The 20,472-nt window shown below is 46.4% G+C and overlaps 1 protein-coding gene across 2 annotated transcripts in view; it reads right to left on the bottom strand.

Annotated features, from left to right (window-relative positions):
* Positions 1-20,472, bottom strand: part of cdon (cell adhesion associated, oncogene regulated) — a 139,566-nt gene that overhangs the window by 41,754 nt on the left and 77,340 nt on the right. Inside the window, exons 5-8 of one of the 2 annotated variants that reach the window (XM_045724932.1) lie at positions 19,656-19,799; positions 18,385-18,687; positions 17,947-18,216; positions 6,165-6,472 (exon numbers count right to left, since the gene is read on the bottom strand). In XM_045724932.1, the coding sequence (XP_045580888.1) occupies positions 6,165-6,472; positions 17,947-18,216; positions 18,385-18,687; positions 19,656-19,799 (1,025 nt within the window). Of the gene's footprint in view, positions 1-6,164; positions 6,476-17,946; positions 18,217-18,384; positions 18,688-19,655; positions 19,800-20,472 lie in introns of both variants that reach the window. The other variant, XM_045724931.1, reaches the window with a different exon arrangement.

The raw sequence follows: 20,472 nt of genomic DNA, 5'->3' as shown, positions 1-20,472 counted from the left end.
CAATACCTTTTTTAATTATAAGTATAATGCACTTTGCTAGAAGTTTTGCATCACTACACTGAAGGCCTCCAATGTTTTTCATGGACTGGTTCTTTATATATATACCACTTGGGTCCTGTTTCAGTAGTAATGAAATCAGACCTTCTTGTTGAGTACCATTTATATAGGAGTGGTTAAAACATTCTAATAACGGTCCTCTGAGTTTATCAAAACAAGTTTGGTATACTTCCACTGGTATGCCATCCATCCCTGGAGTTTGGTATACCTCCACTGGTATGCCATCCATCCCTGGAGTTTGGTATACTTCCACTGGTATGCCATCCATCCCTGGAGTTTGGTATACTTCCACTGGTATGCCATCCATCCCTGGAGTTTGGTATACCTCCACTGGTACACCATCCAGCCCTGGAGTTTGGTTATACCTCCACTGGTACACCATCCAGCCCTGGAGTTTGGTTATACCTCCACTGGTATGCCATCCAGCCCTGGAGTTTGGTATACCCCCACTGGTATGCCATCCAGCCCTGGAGTATGGTATACCTCCACTGGTATGCCATCGATCCCTGGAGTTTGGTATACCTCCACTGGTATGCCATCGATCCCTGGAGTTTGGTATGCCTCCACTGGTATGCCATCCAGCCCTGGAGTTTGGTATGCCTCCACTGGTATGCCATCCAGCCCTGGAGTATGGTATACCTCCACTGGTATGCCATCGATCCCTGGAGTTTGGTATGCCTCCACTGGTATGCCATCCAGCCCTGGAGTTTGGTATGCCTCCACTGGTATGCCATCCATCCCTGGAGTTTGGTATACCTCCACTGGTACACCATCCAGCCCTGGAGTTTGGTTATACGTCCACTGGTACACCATCCAGCCCTGGAGTTTGGTATACCCCCACTGGTATGCCATCCAGCCCTGGAGTATGGTATACCTCCACTGGTATGCCATCCAGCCCTGGAGTTTGGTATACCTCCACTGGTATGCCATCGATCCCTGGAGTTTGGTATGCCTCCACTGGTATGCCATCCAGCCCTGGAGTTTGGTATGCCTCCACTGGTATGCCATCCAGCCCTGGAGTATGGTATACCTCCACTGGTATGCCATCGATCCCTGGAGTTTGGTATGCCTCCACTGGTATGCCATCCAGCCCTGGAGTTTGGTATGCCTCCACTGGTATGCCATCCAGCCCTGGAGTATGGTATACCTCCACTGGTATGCCATCGATCCCTGGAGTTTGGTATGCCTCCACTGGTATGCCATCCAGCCCTGGAGTTTGGTATGCCTCCACTGGTATGCCATCGATCCCTGGAGTTTGGTATGCCTCCACTGGTATGCCATCCAGCCCTGGAGTTTGGTATGCCTCCACTGGTATGCCATCCAGCCCTGGAGTATGGTATACCTCCACTGGTATGCCATCGATCCCTGGAGTTTGGTATGCCTCCACTGGTATGCCATCCAGCCCTGGAGTTTGGTATGCCTCCACTGGTATGCCATCCAGCCCTGGAGTTTGGTATACCTCCACTGGTATGCCATCGATCCCTGGAGTTTGGTATGCCTCCACTGGTATGCCATCCAGCCCTGGAGTTTGGTATGCCTCCACTGGTATGCCATCGATCCCTGGAGTTTGGTATGCCTCCACTGGTATGCCATCCAGCCCTGGAGTTTGGTATGCCTCCACTGGTATGCCATCCAGCCCTGGAGTTTGGTATGCCTCCACTGGTATGCCATCCATCCCTGGAGTTTGGTATGCCTCCACTGGTATGCCATCCAGCCCTGGAGTTTGGTATGCCTCCACTGGTATGCCATCGATCCCTGGAGTTTGGTATGCCTCCACTGGTATGCCATCCAGCCCTGGAGTTTGGTATACCCCCACTGGTATGCCATCCAGCCCTGGAGTATGGTATACCTCCACTGGTATGCCATCCAGCCCTGGAGTTTGGTATGCCTCCACTGGTATGCCATCGATCCCTGGAGTTTGGTATGCCTCCACTGGTATGCCATCCAGCCCTGGAGTTTGGTATGCCTCCACTGGTATGCCAACGATCCCTGGAGTTTGGTATGCCTCCACTGGTATGCCATCCAGCCCTGGAGTTTGGTATGCCTCCACTGGTATGCCATCCAGCCCTGGAGTATGGTATACCTCCACTGGTATGCCATCGATCCCTGGAGTTTGGTATGCCTCCACTGGTATGCCATCCAGCCCTGGAGTTTGGTATGCCTCCACTGGTATGCCATCGATCCCTGGAGTTTGGTATGCCTCCACTGGTATGCCATCGATCCCTGGAGTTTGGTATGCCTCCACTGGTATGCCATCCAGCCCTGGAGTTTGGTATGCCTCCACTGGTATGCCATCCAGCCCTGGAGTATGGTATACCTCCACTGGTATGCCATCGATCCCCTGGAGTTTGGTATACCTCCACTGGTATGCCATCGATCCCTGGAGTTTGGTATGCCTCCACTGGTATGCCATCCAGCCCTGGAGTTTGGTATGCCTCCACTGGTATGCCATCCAGCCCTGGAGTTTGGTATGCCTCCACTGGCATGCCATCGATCCCTGGAGTTTGGTATGCCTCCACTGGTATGCCATCGATCCCTGGAGTTTGGTATGCCTCCACTGGTATGCCATCCAGCCCTGGAGTTTGGTATGCCTCCACTGGTATGCCATCGATCCCTGGAGTTTGGTATGCCTCCACTGGTATGCCATCCAGCCCTGGAGTTTGGTATGCCTCCACTGGTATGCCATCCAGCCCTGGAGTTTGGTATGCCTCCACTGGTATGCCATCCAGCCCTGGAGTTTGGTATGCCTCCACTGGTATGCCATCCAGCCCTGGAGTTTGGTATGCCTCCACTGGTATGCCATCGATCCCTGGAGTTTGGTATGCCTCCACTGGTATGCCATCCAGCCCTGGAGTTTGGTATGCCTCCACTGGTATGCCATCCATCCCTGGAGTATGGTATACCTCCACTGGTATGCCATCCAGCCCTGGAGTTTGGTATGCCTCCACTGGTATGCCATCGATCCCTGGAGTTTGGTATGCCTCCACTGGTATGCCATCCAGCCCTGGAGTTTGGTATGCCTCCACTGGTATGCCAACGATCCCTGGAGTTTGGTATGCCTCCACTGGTATGCCATCCAGCCCTGGAGTTTGGTATGCCTCCACTGGTATGCCATCCAGCCCTGGAGTATGGTATACCTCCACTGGTATGCCATCGATCCCTGGAGTTTGGTATGCCTCCACTGGTATGCCATCCAGCCCTGGAGTTTGGTATGCCTCCACTGGTATGCCATCGATCCCTGGAGTTTGGTATGCCTCCACTGGTATGCCATCCAGCCCTGGAGTTTGGTATGCCTCCACTGGTATGCCATCGATCCCTGGAGTTTGGTATGCCTCCACTGGTATGCCATCCAGCCCTGGAGTTTGGTATGCCTCCACTGGTATGCCATCGATCCCTGGAGTTTGGTATGCCTCCACTGGTATGCCATCCAGCCCTGGAGTTTGGTATGCCTCCACTGGTATGCCATCCAGCCCTGGAGTATGGTATACCTCCACTGGTATGCCATCGATCCCTGGAGTTTGGTATACCTCCACTGGTATGCCATCGATCCCTGGAGTTTGGTATGCCTCCACTGGTATGCCATCCAGCCCTGGAGTTTGGTATGCCTCCACTGGTATGCCATCCAGCCCTGGAGTTTGGTATGCCTCCACTGGCATGCCATCGATCCCTGGAGTTTGGTATGCCTCCACTGGTATGCCATCGATCCCTGGAGTTTGGTATGCCTCCACTGGTATGCCATCCAGCCCTGGAGTTTGGTATGCCTCCACTGGTATGCCATCGATCCCTGGAGTTTGGTATGCCTCCACTGGTATGCCATCCAGCCCTGGAGTTTGGTATGCCTCCACTGGTATGCCATCCAGCCCTGGAGTTTGGTATGCCTCCACTGGTATGCCATCCAGCCCTGGAGTTTGGTATGCCTCCACTGGTATGCCATCCAGCCCTGGAGTTTGGTATGCCTCCACTGGTATGCCATCGATCCCTGGAGTTTGGTATGCCTCCACTGGTATGCCATCCAGCCCTGGAGTTTGGTATGCCTCCACTGGTATGCCATCCATCCCTGGAGTATGGTATACCTCCACTGGTATGCCATCCAGCCCTGGAGTTTGGTATGCCTCCACTGGTATGCCATCGATCCCTGGAGTTTGGTATACTGTAGCTCCACTGGGTCACTGGATTTTTCTTCAATAAGTTCCTCCATTTCTTTTTGTTTTTCCTCTAACTTATTCTGAGCCTCTAAGGTACCGTTTTTTATTGCCATCTATCAGTTCTGTTAGACCTTCTATTTCCTTTGTTAATATGGACACTTTTTTACCTAAATTGCTTTTGTTTACCTCCACTGGTATGCAATCCAGCCCTGGACTTTTCCCAGACTTAAAGGCTTTATTTAATTGCATCAAGAATTTCCTCCTCTGTAATTTGGCCTTCATATGAGTCTTTCTGTACAGATGTTCATTTTACATTATTAGTAGGAAAGAAAATCCTTACAGTTAACTTCGGTTAGTGGAGATGGAGGAGACTGAAACGAAAACATATGCTTAAAGTACTTCCTCTTTCAAAATATTGTTAGGTGAATCATGGGTGACTCTGTCATTTTTGTTGAAAATTAAAAAATAATTTGGTGGATTTTTTCCCCATTTTCCATCCAGCATATCTCACTATATCTCACTGGGTTAGTAGATAGTTGAAATGTTACTGATAGTTTGTAGGTAGTCTGTAGAGTATCTACAGATGGACTATTCAAATAAAGTGTTACCCTCTACTCTACTGCTCTACTCTACTATAATACAATCTACTCTACTGCTCTACTCTACTATTATACAATCTACTCTACTGCTCTACTCTACTATTATACAATCTACTCTACTGCTCTACTCTACTATAATACAATCTACTCTACTCTACTCTACTACACTCAATTCTACTCTACCCTACTCTACTCTACTACAATCTACTCCACTCTAATACATTCTAATATACTCCACTCTACTACTCTCTACTACACTCAATTCTACTTTACCACACTCTACTCTACTACAATCTACTCCACTCTAATACATTCTAATATACTCCACTCCACTCTACTACAATCTACTCTACTACTCTACCCTACTCTACTCCACTCCACTCTACTATACTCTACTCTCCTCTAACCTACTCTACTCCACTCCACTCTACTATACTCTACTCTCCTCTACCACACTCTACTCTACTACAATCTACTCCACTCTAATACATTCTAATATACTCCACTACACTCTACTCTACTCTATTCTACACAACTCTACTACACTCGACTCTAATCCACTCTACTCTACTCTGCTCTGCTCTACTCTATTACACTCCACTCTACTCTACTACACTCTACTCCACTCCACTCTATTCTACTCTACTCCACTCTATTTTACTACACTCTACTACACTCCTCTACTCTACTACACTCCATTCTACTCTACTCCACTCTACTCCACTACACTCTACTCCACTACACTCTACTCCACTCTACTACGCTCAACTCCACTACACTCTACTCCGCTCAACTCCACTACACTCTACTCCACTACACTCTACTCCACTCTACCACGCTCTACTCCACTACACTCTACTCCACTACACTCTACTCCACTCTACTACGCTCTACTCCTCTCCACTCTACTCCACTCTACTCCACTCTACTCCTCTCTACTCTACTGTATTCTACTCTACTACACTCCAGTCTACTCCACTCTACTCCACTCTATTACACTCTAATCTACTACACTCTACTACACTCCAGTCTACTCTACTCCACTCCACTCTACTCTAGTCCACTCTATTCTACTACACTCTACTACACTCTACTCTACTACACTCTACTTTACTCTACTACACTCCAGTCTACTCCACTCTACTCGACTCTACTCGACTCTACTCCACTCTACTACTCTCTACTCCACTACTCTCTACTACTCTCTACTACTCTCTACTCTACTCCACTCTATTACACTCTAATCTACTACACTCCAGTCCACTCTATTCTACTACACTCTACTACACTCTTCTCTACTACACTAACATTCAGGTGCATTATCCCTACCTAGGGCCTGGAGTTTTTCCCCCTCTGGACTCACCTTGCGGTACTTGACAAAGTATGCATTGATTGGATGTCCCCAGTCACGGCCCGCCCTCCATTCCAGGTCATAGACATCAGGTTTGTGAGTCTGAGGAGGGCTAGTAATGATTGGTGCTTCAGGAGTGGGCCGGTCGCTGCTCCTCTCTGTCGGTTGGCCCGTGGTGTCCCATAGCCCATCCCCTTCTCCTAGCCCTTCCTCCTCGGGTGGGAGGAGGTCATCTCCCTCATCGCTCTGGATTGGGTGGACGGAGGGAGGTGGAGCGTTGATCAGAATATCAGTGGTGGAACCAGGCCGAGGTTCTTGTTCTTCTAGAGATAGAAAGAGAAGTTTCAGATTAAACCCGAGCTGTATCCAAGTATAACATCGAAGATCGAAACTTTGATCAACAAATCATATTATGTTTTTAATACATTTTCTTGTTATGAATTCAGATGCAAATAAAATTCATGTTCTTTCTGGGGCCGGTTGCACCAGTTTGGCGCAAAAAAGTTGGTATGAAATGCGAGGTCAGCCGTAGCTACACTCCTAGAAATAAAGGTGCTATCTAGAACCTTACAAGGTTCTTCGGGTTGTCCCCATAGAACCCTTTCTGGTTCCAGGTAGGATGTTTTTGGCTCCGGGTAGAACACTTTTGGGTTCCATGTAGAACCCTTTCAGGTTCCAGGTATAACGTTTTTGGTTCCAGGTAGAACTCTTTTGGGTTCCATGCCCATCATTATTACGACCACAACTACACGGCCCATCATTATTACGACCGCAACTACACGGCCCATCATTATTACGACCACAACTACACGGCCCATCATTATTATGACCACAACTACACGGCCCATCATTATTACGACTACAACTACACGGCCCATCATTATTACGACTACAACTACACGGCCCATCATTATTACGACTACAACTACACGGCCCATCATTATTACGACTACAACTACACGGCCCATCATTATTACGACTACAACTACACGGCCCATTATTATTACGACTACAACTACACGGCCCATCATTATTACGACTACAACTACACGGCCCATCATTATTACGACTACAACTACACGGCCCATCATTATTACGACTACAACTACACGGCCCATCATTATTACGACTACAACTACACGGCCCATCATTATTACGACTACAACTACACGGCCCATCATTATTACGACTACAACTACACGGCCCATCATTATTACGACTACAACTACACACGACTACAACTACTAGAGTCAGTCTGCAGCCAGAGACCATCAGGAACAGAGTCAGTCTGCAGCCAGAGACCCAACAGGAACAGAGTCAGTCTGCAGCCAGAGACCCAACAGGAACAGAGTCAGTCTGCAGCCAGAGACCATCAGGAATAGAGTCAGTCTGCAGCCAGAGTCCATCAGGAATAGAGTCAGTCTGCAGCCAGAGACCCAACAGGAACAGAGTCAGTCTGCAGCCAGAGACCCAACAGGAACAGAGTCAGTCTGCAGCCAGAGTCCATCAGGAATAGAGTCAGTCTGCAGCCAGAGACCATCAGGAACAGAGTTAGTCTGCAGCCAGAGTCCATCAGGAACAGAGTCAGTCTGCAGCCAGAGTCCATCAGGAACAGAGTCAGTCTGCAGCCAGAGTCCATCAGGAACAGAGTCAGTCTGCAGCCAGAGACCCAACAGGAACAGAGTCAGTCTGCAGCCAGAGACCCAACAGGAACAGAGTCAGTCTGCAGCCAGAGACCCAACAGGAACAGAGTCAGTCTGCAGCCAGAGACCATCAGGAATAGAGTCAGTCTGCAGCCAGAGACCCACAGGAACAGAGTCAGTCTGCAGCCAGAGACCATCAGGAATAGAGTCAGTCTGCAGCCAGAGACCCAACAGGAACAGAGGAGGGACTATGGGCCACCCGGCAGGGCTGGATAGTTTTACATTGGGAACAAGCCTTTTCAATCTACATAAAATAACAAGAAACTCCTGGATTCTCACAGCACTACATAATAATGCTTTGTTCGTTTTTTTTTCTTCATTATAAACCGGTCCAGAGAGCTGTAAATGGGGACGTCAGGGACGCTGGGAGAAGGTTTGGCAGGAGACACAGAATATTACACTATATTACACTACATTACAGTATATCACAGAATATTACAGTATATTACACTACATCACAGTGAGCTGTGAAGGCGGGGCTTTACCTAGCAAAGACTTATAGATGACCTGGAGCTAGTGGGTTTGGCGACAAATATGTAGCGAGGGCCAGCCAACGAGAGCATACAGGTCGCAGTGGTGGGTGGAATATGGGGCTTTGGTGACAAAACGGATGGCACTGTGATAGACTGCATCCAGTTTGCTGAGTAGAGTGTTGGAGGCTATTTTCTAAATGACATCGCCGAAGTCGAGGATCAAGATGGAGAGATCATTACCAAGCCAATGGCAAGAGCTGAGTAAAGAAAATAGTCCCCTCATCCAGCTGGTCCTGGGGCTGAGTTCACAAACCTGTTCTACTAACACACTGAAGCCTCAGGACCCTCATCCAGCTGGTCCTGGGGCTGAGTTCACTAACCTGTTCTACTAACACACTGAAGCCTCAGGACCCTCATCCAGCTGGTCCTGGGGCTGAGTTCACTAACCTGTTCTACTAACCCACTGAAGCCTCAGGACCCTCATCCAGCTGGTCCTGGGGCTGAGTTCACAAACCTGTTCTACTAACACACTGAAGCCTCAGGACCCTCATCCAGCTGGTCCTGGGGCTGAGTTCACAAACCTGTTCTACTAACACACTGAAGCCTCAGGACCAGAACATCCAATCAATCAGAATAAACCAAATTACAACACAGTCAAAACAAAACTACTTACTTACTGGGAAACACAAGCACAAAGCAAAATGCAGTGCTATCTGGCCCTAAATCAACAGTACACTATGGCTAAATATTTGACCATGGTAACTGATCAAAACCTTAGGAAAACCTTGATAAAGTACAGGCTCAGTGAGCACAGCCTTGCCATTGAGAAGGGTAGACACAGGAAAACCTGGCTCCCTGTAGAGGAAAGGCTGTGCAGCCACTGCACCACAACAGAACCTGAGACAGAGCTGCATTTCCTGACAAAATGTCAAAAATATAAAACAATTAGAGAGTGTCATTTCCCCAAATCAGAGAGGTCTTTGATAAGGGTTACAAAGACCTCTCTGATGAGAGTAGGCTACCCGTCCTGTTGGGGGAGGACGCAGAGAGCTGTGGGTTGGCAGCGCACTACATTGCTGCCTGCCATAAGTTGAGGGACAGTGTCTGACAGACCAACCAACCTGTACATGTCCTCTATGCTTATTGTTATTGTTCAATGTGTTGGTTATTTTGACCCTTGGTTATTGTTGTTGCTGTTGTCCCGTTGATAATATTGACTATTATTATTAATTATGTTAATAATTATGTTAATATTGTACCAAAGTAAGCTTTGGCATTATGTACATTGTTACGTCACGCCAATAAAGCACATTGAATTGAATTGAGAGAGATGGAGACAGGGAGAGAGAGAGAGAGAGAGAGAGACAAAAGGGGAGAAAGTGAGAGAGAACAAGAGAGACAGAGACAGAGAGAGAGAGCTGGAGAGAGAAGGGGAGAAAGCGAGAGAGAGCAAGAGAGGAGAGAAGGAGAGAGCGAGAGAGACAGAGACAGAGAGAGGGAGGTAGAGAGAAGGAGGGAGCAAGAGAGACAGAGACAGAGAGAGCTGGAGAGCAAAGGGGAGAGAGAGAGATGGAGGGAGGTAGAGAGAGGGAGGGAGGTAGAGAGGGAGGGAGGTAGAGAGAGCGAGAGAGAGAGAGAGAGAGAGAGAGAGAGAGAGAGAGAGAGGGAGGGAGGTAGAGAGGGAGTGAGGTAGAGAGAGTGAGAGAGAGAGGGAGAGAGGGGAAGGGAGGTAGAGAGGGAGAGAGAGAGAGGGAGAGAGGGAGGTAGAGAGAGGGAGGTAGAGAGAGCGAGGGAGGTAGAGAGAGTGAGAGAGAGAGAGTGAGAGAGAGAGAGGGAGGGAGGGAGGTAGAGAGGGAAGGAGGTAGAGAGAGAGAGAGAGGGAGGGAGAGGGAGGGAGGTAGAGAGGGAAGGAGGTAGAGAGAGAGAGAGAGGGAGGGAGGTAGAGAGGGAAGGAGGTAGAGAGAGAGAGAGAGGGAGGGAGAGAGAGAGAGAGAGGAAGGGAGGTAGAGAGGGAGTGTGTTTCTCTCTCTAGATGCAGTGTAGCTGGGGATGATTCTCCTGGTATTTTAATGGTTGCTGTGAGGAATGTGGGCAGCTGGCGCGTTCCCATATCCCAGGTTAGTGTTACCAGCTCCAAGCCTGTTGATTTAGTAAAGTGAACCCACTGCTGCCTGCCTGCCTGCCACACACACCCCAAAAACAGGCCCTACCCTACCCTGCTCTGCTCCCTACCCTGCTCTGCTCCCTACCCTGCTCTGCTCCCTACCCTGCTCTGCCCCCTACCCTGCTCTGCTCCCTACCCTGCTCTGCCCCCTACCCTGCTCTGCTCCCTACCCTGCTCTGCTCCCTACCCTGCTCTGTCTCCTACCCTGCTCTGCTCTCTACCCTGCTCCATCTCCTACCCTGCTCTGCTCTCTACCCTGCTCTGCTCCCTACCCTGCTCTGCTCCCTACCCTGCTCTGCTCCCTACCCTGCTCTGTCTCCTACCCTGCTCTGCTCCCTACCCTGCTCCATCTCCTACCCTGCTCTGCTCCCTACCCTGCTCCCTACCCTGCTCTGCTCCCTACCCTGCTCCATCTCCTACCCTGTTCTGCCCTCTACCCTGCTCCATCTCCTACCCTGCTCTGCTCCCTACCCTGCTCTGTCTCCTACCCTGCTCTGACCACTACCCTGCTCTGTCTCCTACCCTGCTATGACCACTACCCTGCTCTGTCTCCTACCCTGCTCTGACCACTACCCTGCTCTGTCTCCTACCTTTCTCTGTCTCCTATCCTGCTCTTTCCCCTACCCTGCTATGTTTCATACCCTGCTCTCCCTACCCTGTTCTGTGTCCTACCCTGCTATGTACCCTACCCTGATATGTTTCCTACCCTGCTATGTACCCTACCCTGCTATGTTTCCTACCCTTCTATGTTTCCTACCCGGCTAAAAACCCTACCCTGCTCTGCCCGCTACCCTGCTATGCTCCCTACCCTGTTCTGCGCCCTACCCTGCTCTGCCCGCTACCCTGCTCTGTACCCTACCCTGCTCTGACCCCTACCCTGCTATGGTTCATACCCTGCTCTGCTCCCTACCCTGCTCTGCCTCCTACCCTGCTCTGCCCGCTACCCTGTTCTGCTCCCTACCCTGCTCTGCCTACTACCCTGCTCTGTTCTCTACCCTGCTCTGTTCTCTACCCTGCTCTGTTTCCTACCCTGCTCTGTTTCCTACCCTGCTCTGTTTCCTACCCTGCTCTGCCTCCTACCCTGCTCTGTTCTCTACCCTGCTCTGTTTCCTACCCTGCTCTGACCCCTACCCTGCTCTGTACCCTACCCTGCTCTTGTCCCTACCCTGCTCTGTTCTCTACCCTGCTCTGTTTCCTACCCTGCTCTGACACCTACCCTGCTATGGTTCATACCCTGCTCTGCCCGCTACCCTGCTCTGACCCCTACCCTGCTATGGTTCATACCCTGCTAACCCTACCCTGCTCTGACCCCTACCCTGCTATGGTTCATACCCTGCTCTGCCCGCTACCCTGCTCTGTACCCTACCCTGCTCTGAACCCTACCCTGCTATGGTTCCTACCCTGATCTGCCCCCTACCCTGCTCTGTTTCCTACCCTTCCCTACCCTGCAGAGACAGAGTTGGGGGCTAGGGGTATTAGGTCAAAGAGAATTCTCCACAGCCTACATATCACAGTCACAGATCAGTCCATTAGCTACATATCACAGTCACAGATCAGTCCATTAGCTACATATCACAGTCACAGATCAGTCCATTAGCTACATATCACAGTCACAGATCAGTCCATTAGCTACATATCACAGTCACAGATCAGTCCATTAGCTACATATCACAGTCACAGATCAGTCCATTAGCTACATATCACAGTCACAGATCAGTCCATTAGCTATATATCACAGTCACAGATCAGTCCATTAGCTACATATCACAGTCACAGATCAGTCCATTAGCTACATATCACAGTCACAGATCAGTCCATTAGCTACATATCACAGTCACAGATCAGTCCATTAGCTACATATCACAGTCACAGATCAGTCCATTAGCTATATATCACAGTCACAGATCAGTCCATTAGCTACATATCACAGTCACAGATCAGTCAATTAGCTACATATCACAGTCACAGATCAGTCCATTAGCTACATATCACAGTCACAGATCAGTCCATTAGCTATATATCACAGTCACAGATCAGTCCATTAGCTACATATCACAGTCACAGATCAGTCCATTAGCTACATATCACAGTCACAGATCAGTCCATTAGCTATATATCACAGTCACAGATCAGTCCATTAGCTACATATCACAGTCACAGATCAGTCCATTAGCTATATATCACAGTCACAGATCAGTCCATTAGCTACATATCACAGTCACAGATCAGTCCATTAGCTACATATCACAGTCACAGATCAGTCCATTAGCTATATATCACAGTCACAGATCAGTCCATTAGCTACATATCACAGTCACAGATCAGTCCATTAGCTGCATATCACAGTCACAGATCAGTCCATTAGCTACATATCACAGTCACAGATCAGTCCATTAGCTATATATCACAGTCACAGATCAGTCCATTAGCTACATATCACAGTCACAGATCAGTCCATTAGCTACATATCACAGTCACAGATCAGTCCATTAGCTACATATCACAGTCACAGATCAGTCCATTAGCTACATATCACAGTCACAGATCAGTCCATTAGCTACATATCACAGTCACAGATCAGTCCATTAGCTACATATCACAGTCACAGATCAGTCCATTAGCTACATATCACAGTCACAGATCAGTCCATTAGCTACATATCACAGTCACAGATCAGTCCATTAGCTATATATCACAGTCACAGATCAGTCCATTAGCTACATATCACAGTCACAGATCAGTCCATTAGCTACATATCACAGTCACAGAGCAGTCCATTAGCTACATATCACAGTCACAGATCAGTCCATTAGCTACATATCACAGTCACAGATCAGTCCATTAGCTACATATCACAGTCACAGATCAGTCCATTAGCTTTATTTATTTATTTTAATTTAACCCTTATTTTACCAGGTAAGTTGACTGAGAACACATTCTCATTTACAGCAACGACCTGGGGAATAGTTACAGGGAAGAGGAGAGGGGATGAATGAGCCAATTGGAAGCTGGGGAGGATTAGGTGGCCATGATGGTATGAGGGCCGGATACCTGGAGGTCATTCTAGAAGATCAATTTCAGCAGAACACAATTTCACTTAGAGCCTCAAAAAGACTATGACTGGTTGTTTGGGATTGGATGTGGGATGGTGGGGAAGGAATTGTAACCTAGCAACACACATATACATCAATCAATTAATAAATCAATCAATCAAATGTATTTATAAAGCTTTTTGACTGGAACAATTTGAACTTTGACAGGAAGTTTCTTAGAGGGAGCTCAACGCTGCCACACTAAACATAAACAGAACAGAGACAAACTCCTTTAATGACAGCCGACAGTAAACAGTTTATATATACAACAATATTATTTAGTGGAACAGGCAGCAGAAATGATCTGATAACAACCTCTGGTGCCTGGTACCTGGTAACCCAACGGAGCCAAAGAACTGCCGTGACCGTGTTTTAATACTCAGCTTATCTGACTCACATCTAGTTCTCACTGTAAACACACCAGTGGTGCTGCACATCACAGCGGAATAAATGTATCTTTCTAAACTCAGAGATGGAGGAGGTAGGAGAGAACAGAACAAAGGGAGTTCTGGTCTCAGCTCAGACCACCAAAACACTATGTCTCTGCTCTGGTCTGGGCTCAGCTCTTACCCTTAGTGTTATTATCCTTACTGATACTAGCATTACTGCTATCATCCTCAGTGATACTAGCCGTACTGCTACTAGCCTTACTGCTACTAGCCTTACTGCTATTATCCTTACTGCTACTAGCCTTACTGCTATTATCCTTACTGCTACTAGCCGTACTGCTACTAGCCTTACTGCTACTAGCCTACTGATACTAGCCTTACTGCTATTATCCTTACTGCTACTAGCCGTACTGCTACTAGCCTTACTGCTACTAGCCTACTGATACTAGCCTTACTGCTATTATCCTTACTGATACTAGCCTTACTGCTACCAGCCTTACTGCTACTAGCCTACTGATACTAGCCTTAATGCTATTATCCTTACTGATACTAGCCTTACTGCTACGAGCCTTACTCCTACTAGCCTTACTGCTACTAGCCTTACTGCTACTAGCCTTACTGCTACTAGCCGTACTGCTACTAGCCTTACTGCTACTAGCCTTACTGATACTAGCCTTACTGCTACTAGCCTTACTGCTATTATCCTTACTGCTTCTAGCCTTACTGCTACTAGCCTTACTGATACTAGCCTTACTGCTACGAGCCTTACTCCTACTAGCCTTACTGCTACGAGCCTTACTGCTACGAGCCTTACTGCTACTAGCCTTACTGCTATTAGCCTTAAAGCTATTAGTCTTACTTCTATTAGCCTTAAAGCTATTAGTCTTACTTCTATTAGCCTTAAAGCTATTAGCCTTACTTCTATTAGCCTTAAAGCTATTAGCCTTACTTATATTAGCCTTAAAGCTATTAGCCTTACTTCTATTAGCCTTAAAGCTATTAGCCTTACTGCTATTAGCCTTAAAGCTATTAGCCTTACTTCTATTAGCCTTAAAGCTATTAGCCTTACTGCTATTAGCCTTAAAGCTATTAGCCTTACTGCTATTAGCCTTAAAGCTATTAGCCTTACTGCTATTAGCCTTAAAGCTATTAGCCTTACTGCTATTAGCCTTACTGCTATTAGCCTTAAAGCTATTAGCCTTAAAGCTATTAGCCTTACTGCTATTAGCCCATGCAAACGCATTGAAAACAGATTCACTACATGGAACATCAGATAGTCCCCCCCAAAAAAATCTAAAGGAAGTTTGTTCTGAAGTGCCAGTCATATACATATATGTATTCAACCCCTTATTTTTGGCACTAAACAGTCTCCATATATAAAGTACCCGTCAAAAGTTTGGACACACCTACTCATTCAAGGGTTTTTCTTCATTTTTGCTATTTTCTACAATGTAGACTAATCGTGAAGACATCAAAACTATGAAATAACACACGTAGTAACCAAAAAAGTGAGATTCTTTAAAGTAGCCACCCTTTGCTTTGATGAAAGCTTTACACACTCTTGGCATTCTCTCAACCAGCTTCATGAGGTAGTCACCTGGAATGCATTTCAATTAACAGGTGTGCCTTGTTAAAAGTTAATTTATGGAATGTCTTTCCTTCTTGATGCGTTTGAGTCAGTCAGTCGCGTCATGACAAGGTAGGGGTGGTATACAGAAGATAGCCTTATTATTGGCAAGAACAGCTCAAATAAGCAAAGAGAAACGACAGACCATCATTACTTTAAGACATGAAGGTCAGTCAATCTGGAAAATGTGAAGAACTTTGAACGTTTCTTCAAGTGCAGTCGCAAAAACCATCAAGCGCTATGATGAAACTGGCTCTCATGAGGACCGCCACAGGAAAGGAAGACCCAGAGTTACCTCTGCTGCCATTAGAGTTACCAGCCTCAGATTGCAGCCCAAATAAATGCTTCACAGAGTTCAAGTAACAGACACATCTCAACATCAACTGTTCAGAGGAGACTTTGTGAATCAGGCCTTCATGGTTGAATTGCTGCAAAGAAACCACTACTAAAGGACATCAATAAGAAGAAGAGACTTGGTTGGGCCAAGAACCACGAGCAGTGGACATTAGACCGGTGGAAATCTGTCCTTTGGGCTGATGAGTCCAAATTGGAGATTTTTGGTTCCATCCGCCGTGTCTTTGTGAGACACAGAATAGGTGAACGGATGATCTCCGCATGTGTGGTTCCCACCGTGAAGCATGGAGGAGGAGGTGTGATGGTGTGGGGGTGCTTTACTGGTGACACTGTCTGTGATTTATTTACAATTCAAGGCACACTTAATCAGCATGACTACAACAGCATTCTGCAGTGATACGCCATCCCATCTGGTTTGCGCTTAGTGGGACTATCATTTGTTTTTCAACAGGACAATGACCCAACACACCTCTAGGATGTGTAAGGACTATTTGACCAAGGAGGAGCGTGATGGAGTGCTGCATCAGATGACCTGGCCTCCACTACCAACCGACCTCAACCCAATAGAGATGGTTTGGGATGAGTTGGACCGCAGACTGAAGGAAAAGCAGCCAACAAGTGCTCAGCATATGTGGGAACTCCTTCAAGACTGTTGGAAAAGCATTCCAGATGAAGCTGGTTGAGAGAATGCCAAGAGCATGCAAAGCTGTCATCAAGGCAAAGGGTGGCTACTTTGTAGAATCTCATATATAAAATATATTTTTATTTATTTAACACTTTTTTGGTTACTACATGATTCCATATGTGTTATTTCATAGTTTTGATGTCTTCACTATTATTCTACAATGTAGAAAATAGTGAAAATAAAGAAAAACCCTTGAATGAGTAGGTGCATCCAAACTTTTGACTGGTACTGTACTTCCATTCCATTTTCAACTGGTACCGGGGGACCTTCAGACGATACTTCTGAGGCCAGTTGGCGTCCTAGAGCAAAACCCGAGAGTCTCGCCTTTCCACAGAGGCGTCATATCAGTGTGTAGCCCAAACTGTTGGGACGCTACAGACAGAAGTTGGCAGATCGGCTGTTCCGACTTCAGACGAGTCCCAAGACGCTTGTGGGGGTCGTTGAGAATTTCAGGATGTCTCATGCTCTGACAAACACAGCTCTAGCTCTGTCACCTTTCACCGCAGATGTGGAAGTGTTCCATAGGTGGATGTGGAAGTGTTCCATAGGTGGATGTGGAAGTGTTCCATAGGTGGATGTGGAAGTGTTCCATAGGTGGATGTGGAAGTGTTCCATAGGTGGATGTGGAAGTGTTCCATAGGTGGATGTGGAAGTGTTCCATAGGTGGATGTGGAAGTGTTCCATAGGTGGATGTGGAAGTGTTCCATAGGTGGATGTGGAAGTGTTCCATAGGTGGATGTGGTGGATTTAGACACATCCAATTAAAATAACATATCTCTCTAGCTTAAACTGACAGATTTTTATGGGTATTTCTGTATTATGCTAATTCGATTTAGAGATCGACTCTAAGGGGTTAACCTAACCCAAACCTTAACCCTAAACCTAACTCCTAACCATGAAATAGCCGTTTTTCTTGTGGGGACTTCTGCTCCCCATAAGGATAATAAAACCAAATACACACACACACACACACACACACACACACACACACACACACACACACACACACACACACACACACACACACACACACACACACACACACACACACACACACACACACACACACACACACTCAGAGTCCTCCAAGGCTACTCTTTCCATTCCTCTGTCCCTGAGCTTATCCCTGGTGGCTGGCATAAAGGTAGCTCTCGCGCAAAAACAGGAGGGGAGAGATGTGGGGAAGATGGAGAGGGGAGAGGGAGAGGTATTACTTCAACCTACTCCCTAAACCAGCAGGGAAAACAGCACATTTTCTCATACAATGACTTCCTGATACGCCACTACTTTAGGAGAGTACACTGTACCTGATTGGAGGGTGAGCCTGCCAGCTGACTGAGCTGAGCCAATCCCGTTATCCACCAGGCACTGGTACACACCCACGTCCTGTGATGTCACCCCTTTGATGCAGAGGGAGGAGCCTGAGATTTGGATGAGGGGCGAAGGGGCGACGGGGGCAGAGTTGAAGAGCCAGGTGACATTGGGGGTGGGGTTTCCCTTGGCAACGCAGGTGAAGCGAGCGGCGTCTCCAGGTAACACAGACTGGTCAGACAGATTTCTCTCGACAGATGCCTCCTCTGAGGAAAGGAGAGAGGGGAGGAAGTCAAGACTCTCAAACTAGTTAGATAAAATCTACCATTAGAGTAATGAATCTAACCTTTCTTTAACCAGGAAGTCCCATTGAGGTCAGAAGATCTGTTTCCCGGGAGACACCTGACTACAGAAGTGGCCTGTTAGTAACTCACCGAGCACGTTCACAGTATAGTTGACGCTGAGTAGGTTCCTCCCTGTCTCCGTGGTAACAGAACACAGGTAGTTCCCTCCATCACTCCTCTTCAGGTTCAGTAGGACCAGGTTGTTGTGTTTCCTGCTGGCCCCCGCTGGAACCGCTGGTAGTGCCACTTCCTGCCCGTTCTTCAGCCACTGGGCAGCGGGCGACGGACTGCCCGACACCACACACTCCAACACCAGCATGCTGGAATGTTCCACTGATAGAGTAGTAGGGGTGACGGGGTATACTATCCTCCATGGGGAGGGGTCGTCAGAGGCTGAGGAGAAACAGGAAGTGTTGTAAAAATTAGACATAAAGTGGTGAAAGCCTTGTAATTACAATGTTATCTTCTCTTAGCTAGATACAGTATTACATCACAATGAAGTACCGTCTGTATTGAATGTAGAGCTAATCAAGTAGAGATAATGAAGTATATACATTGAAGTAGCGATAATGAGGTAGGGATATTGACGTAGAGACAATGAAGTAGAGATTGAAGTAGAGATAATGAAGTAGATATATTGAAGTAGAGATATTAAAGTAGAGATAATGAGTAGAGATATTGAAGTAGAGATAATGAGTAGAGATATTGAAGTAGAGATATTAAAGTAGAGGTATTGAAGTAGAGATAATGAGTAGAGATATTGAAGTAGAGATATTAAAGTAGAGATGAGTAGAGATATTAAAGTAGAGATATTAAAGTAGAGATATTAAAGTAGAGATAATGAGTAGAGATATTGAAGTAGAGATAATGAAGTAGAGATATTGAAGTAGAGATAATGAAGTAGAGATATTAAAGTAGAGATATTAAAGTAGAGATATTAAAGTAGAGATAATGAAGTAGAGATATTGAGTAGAGATATTAAAGTAGAGATATTGAAGTAGAGATAATGAAGTAGAGATATTGAAGTAGAGATAATGAAGTAGAGATATTAAAGTAGAGATATTAAAGTAGAGATATTAAAGTAGAGATATTAAAGTAGAGATAATGAAGTAGAGATATTAAAGTAGAGATAATGAGTAGAGATATTAAAGTAGAGATATTGAGTAGAGATAATGAAGTAGAGATATTAAAGTAGAGATATTAAAGTAGAGATAATGAAGCAGAGATATTAAAGTAGAGATATTAAAGTAGAGATAATGAAGCAGAGATATTAAAGTAGAGATAATGAAGCAATAAAAAAAGAACAAGTGTTCCATTGAGAGAAGAGTCAGAAGTTCGGTAGTTAAAATACCACGACTTACGTTTGACAGTCAGCTTGGTACCTTGAGCCTCTACTCTGGTCTCCATGGTTACAGGGTTGTACGCGCCACACTTATACATGCCCCCATGTTGGGGGGAAACAGAGAGGATCTGAAGGTTCCCAGATGGGAGGACTATATAGTCACCTGAAAACAGAGAGACAATCCCGATTACGTCCTCAATATGGCCTTTTGGTTACGGAGCCTCTGAATACATACAGAAAATACATAGAACGTGACAGCATGGCTGAAGACACTTACTTATACTTTTTGATTCTACTTTATTGACTTTTAATCTTAAGATTTACTTGGTTTGGTATGTCATTGAGAACACAACAAAGTGTTGGTTTTAGAGTGTTGGTTACAAAGTGTTGGTTTTAGAGTGTTGGTTACAAAGTGTTGGTTTTAGAGTGTTGGTTACAAAGTGTTGGTTTTAGAGTGTTGGTTACAACGTGTTGGTTTCAGAGTGTTGGTTACAAAATGTTGGTTACAAAGTGTTGGTTACAAAGTGTTGGTTTTAGAGTGTTGGTTACAAAGTGTTGGTTTTAGAGTGTTGGTTACAAAGTGTTGGTTTTAGAGTGTTGGTTACAAAGTGTTGGTTTTAGAGTGTTGGTAACAAAGTGTTGGTAACAAAGTGTTGGTTTTAGAGTGTTGGTTACAAAGTGTTGGTTTTAGAGTGTTGGTAACAAAGTGTTGGTAACAAAGTGTTGGTTTTAGAGTGTTGGTTACAAAGTGTTGGTTTTAGAGTGTTGGTTACAAAGTGTTGGTTTTAGAGTGTTGGTAACAAAGTGTTGGTTACAAAGTGTTGGTTTTAGAGTGT

The sequence above is a fragment of the Salmo salar genome, chromosome ssa09 (assembly GCF_905237065.1).
Source record: "Salmo salar chromosome ssa09, Ssal_v3.1, whole genome shotgun sequence".
NCBI classification, from domain to species: domain Eukaryota; kingdom Metazoa; phylum Chordata; class Actinopteri; order Salmoniformes; family Salmonidae; genus Salmo; species Salmo salar.
This window is presented reverse-complemented; position numbering and strand designations above follow the sequence as displayed.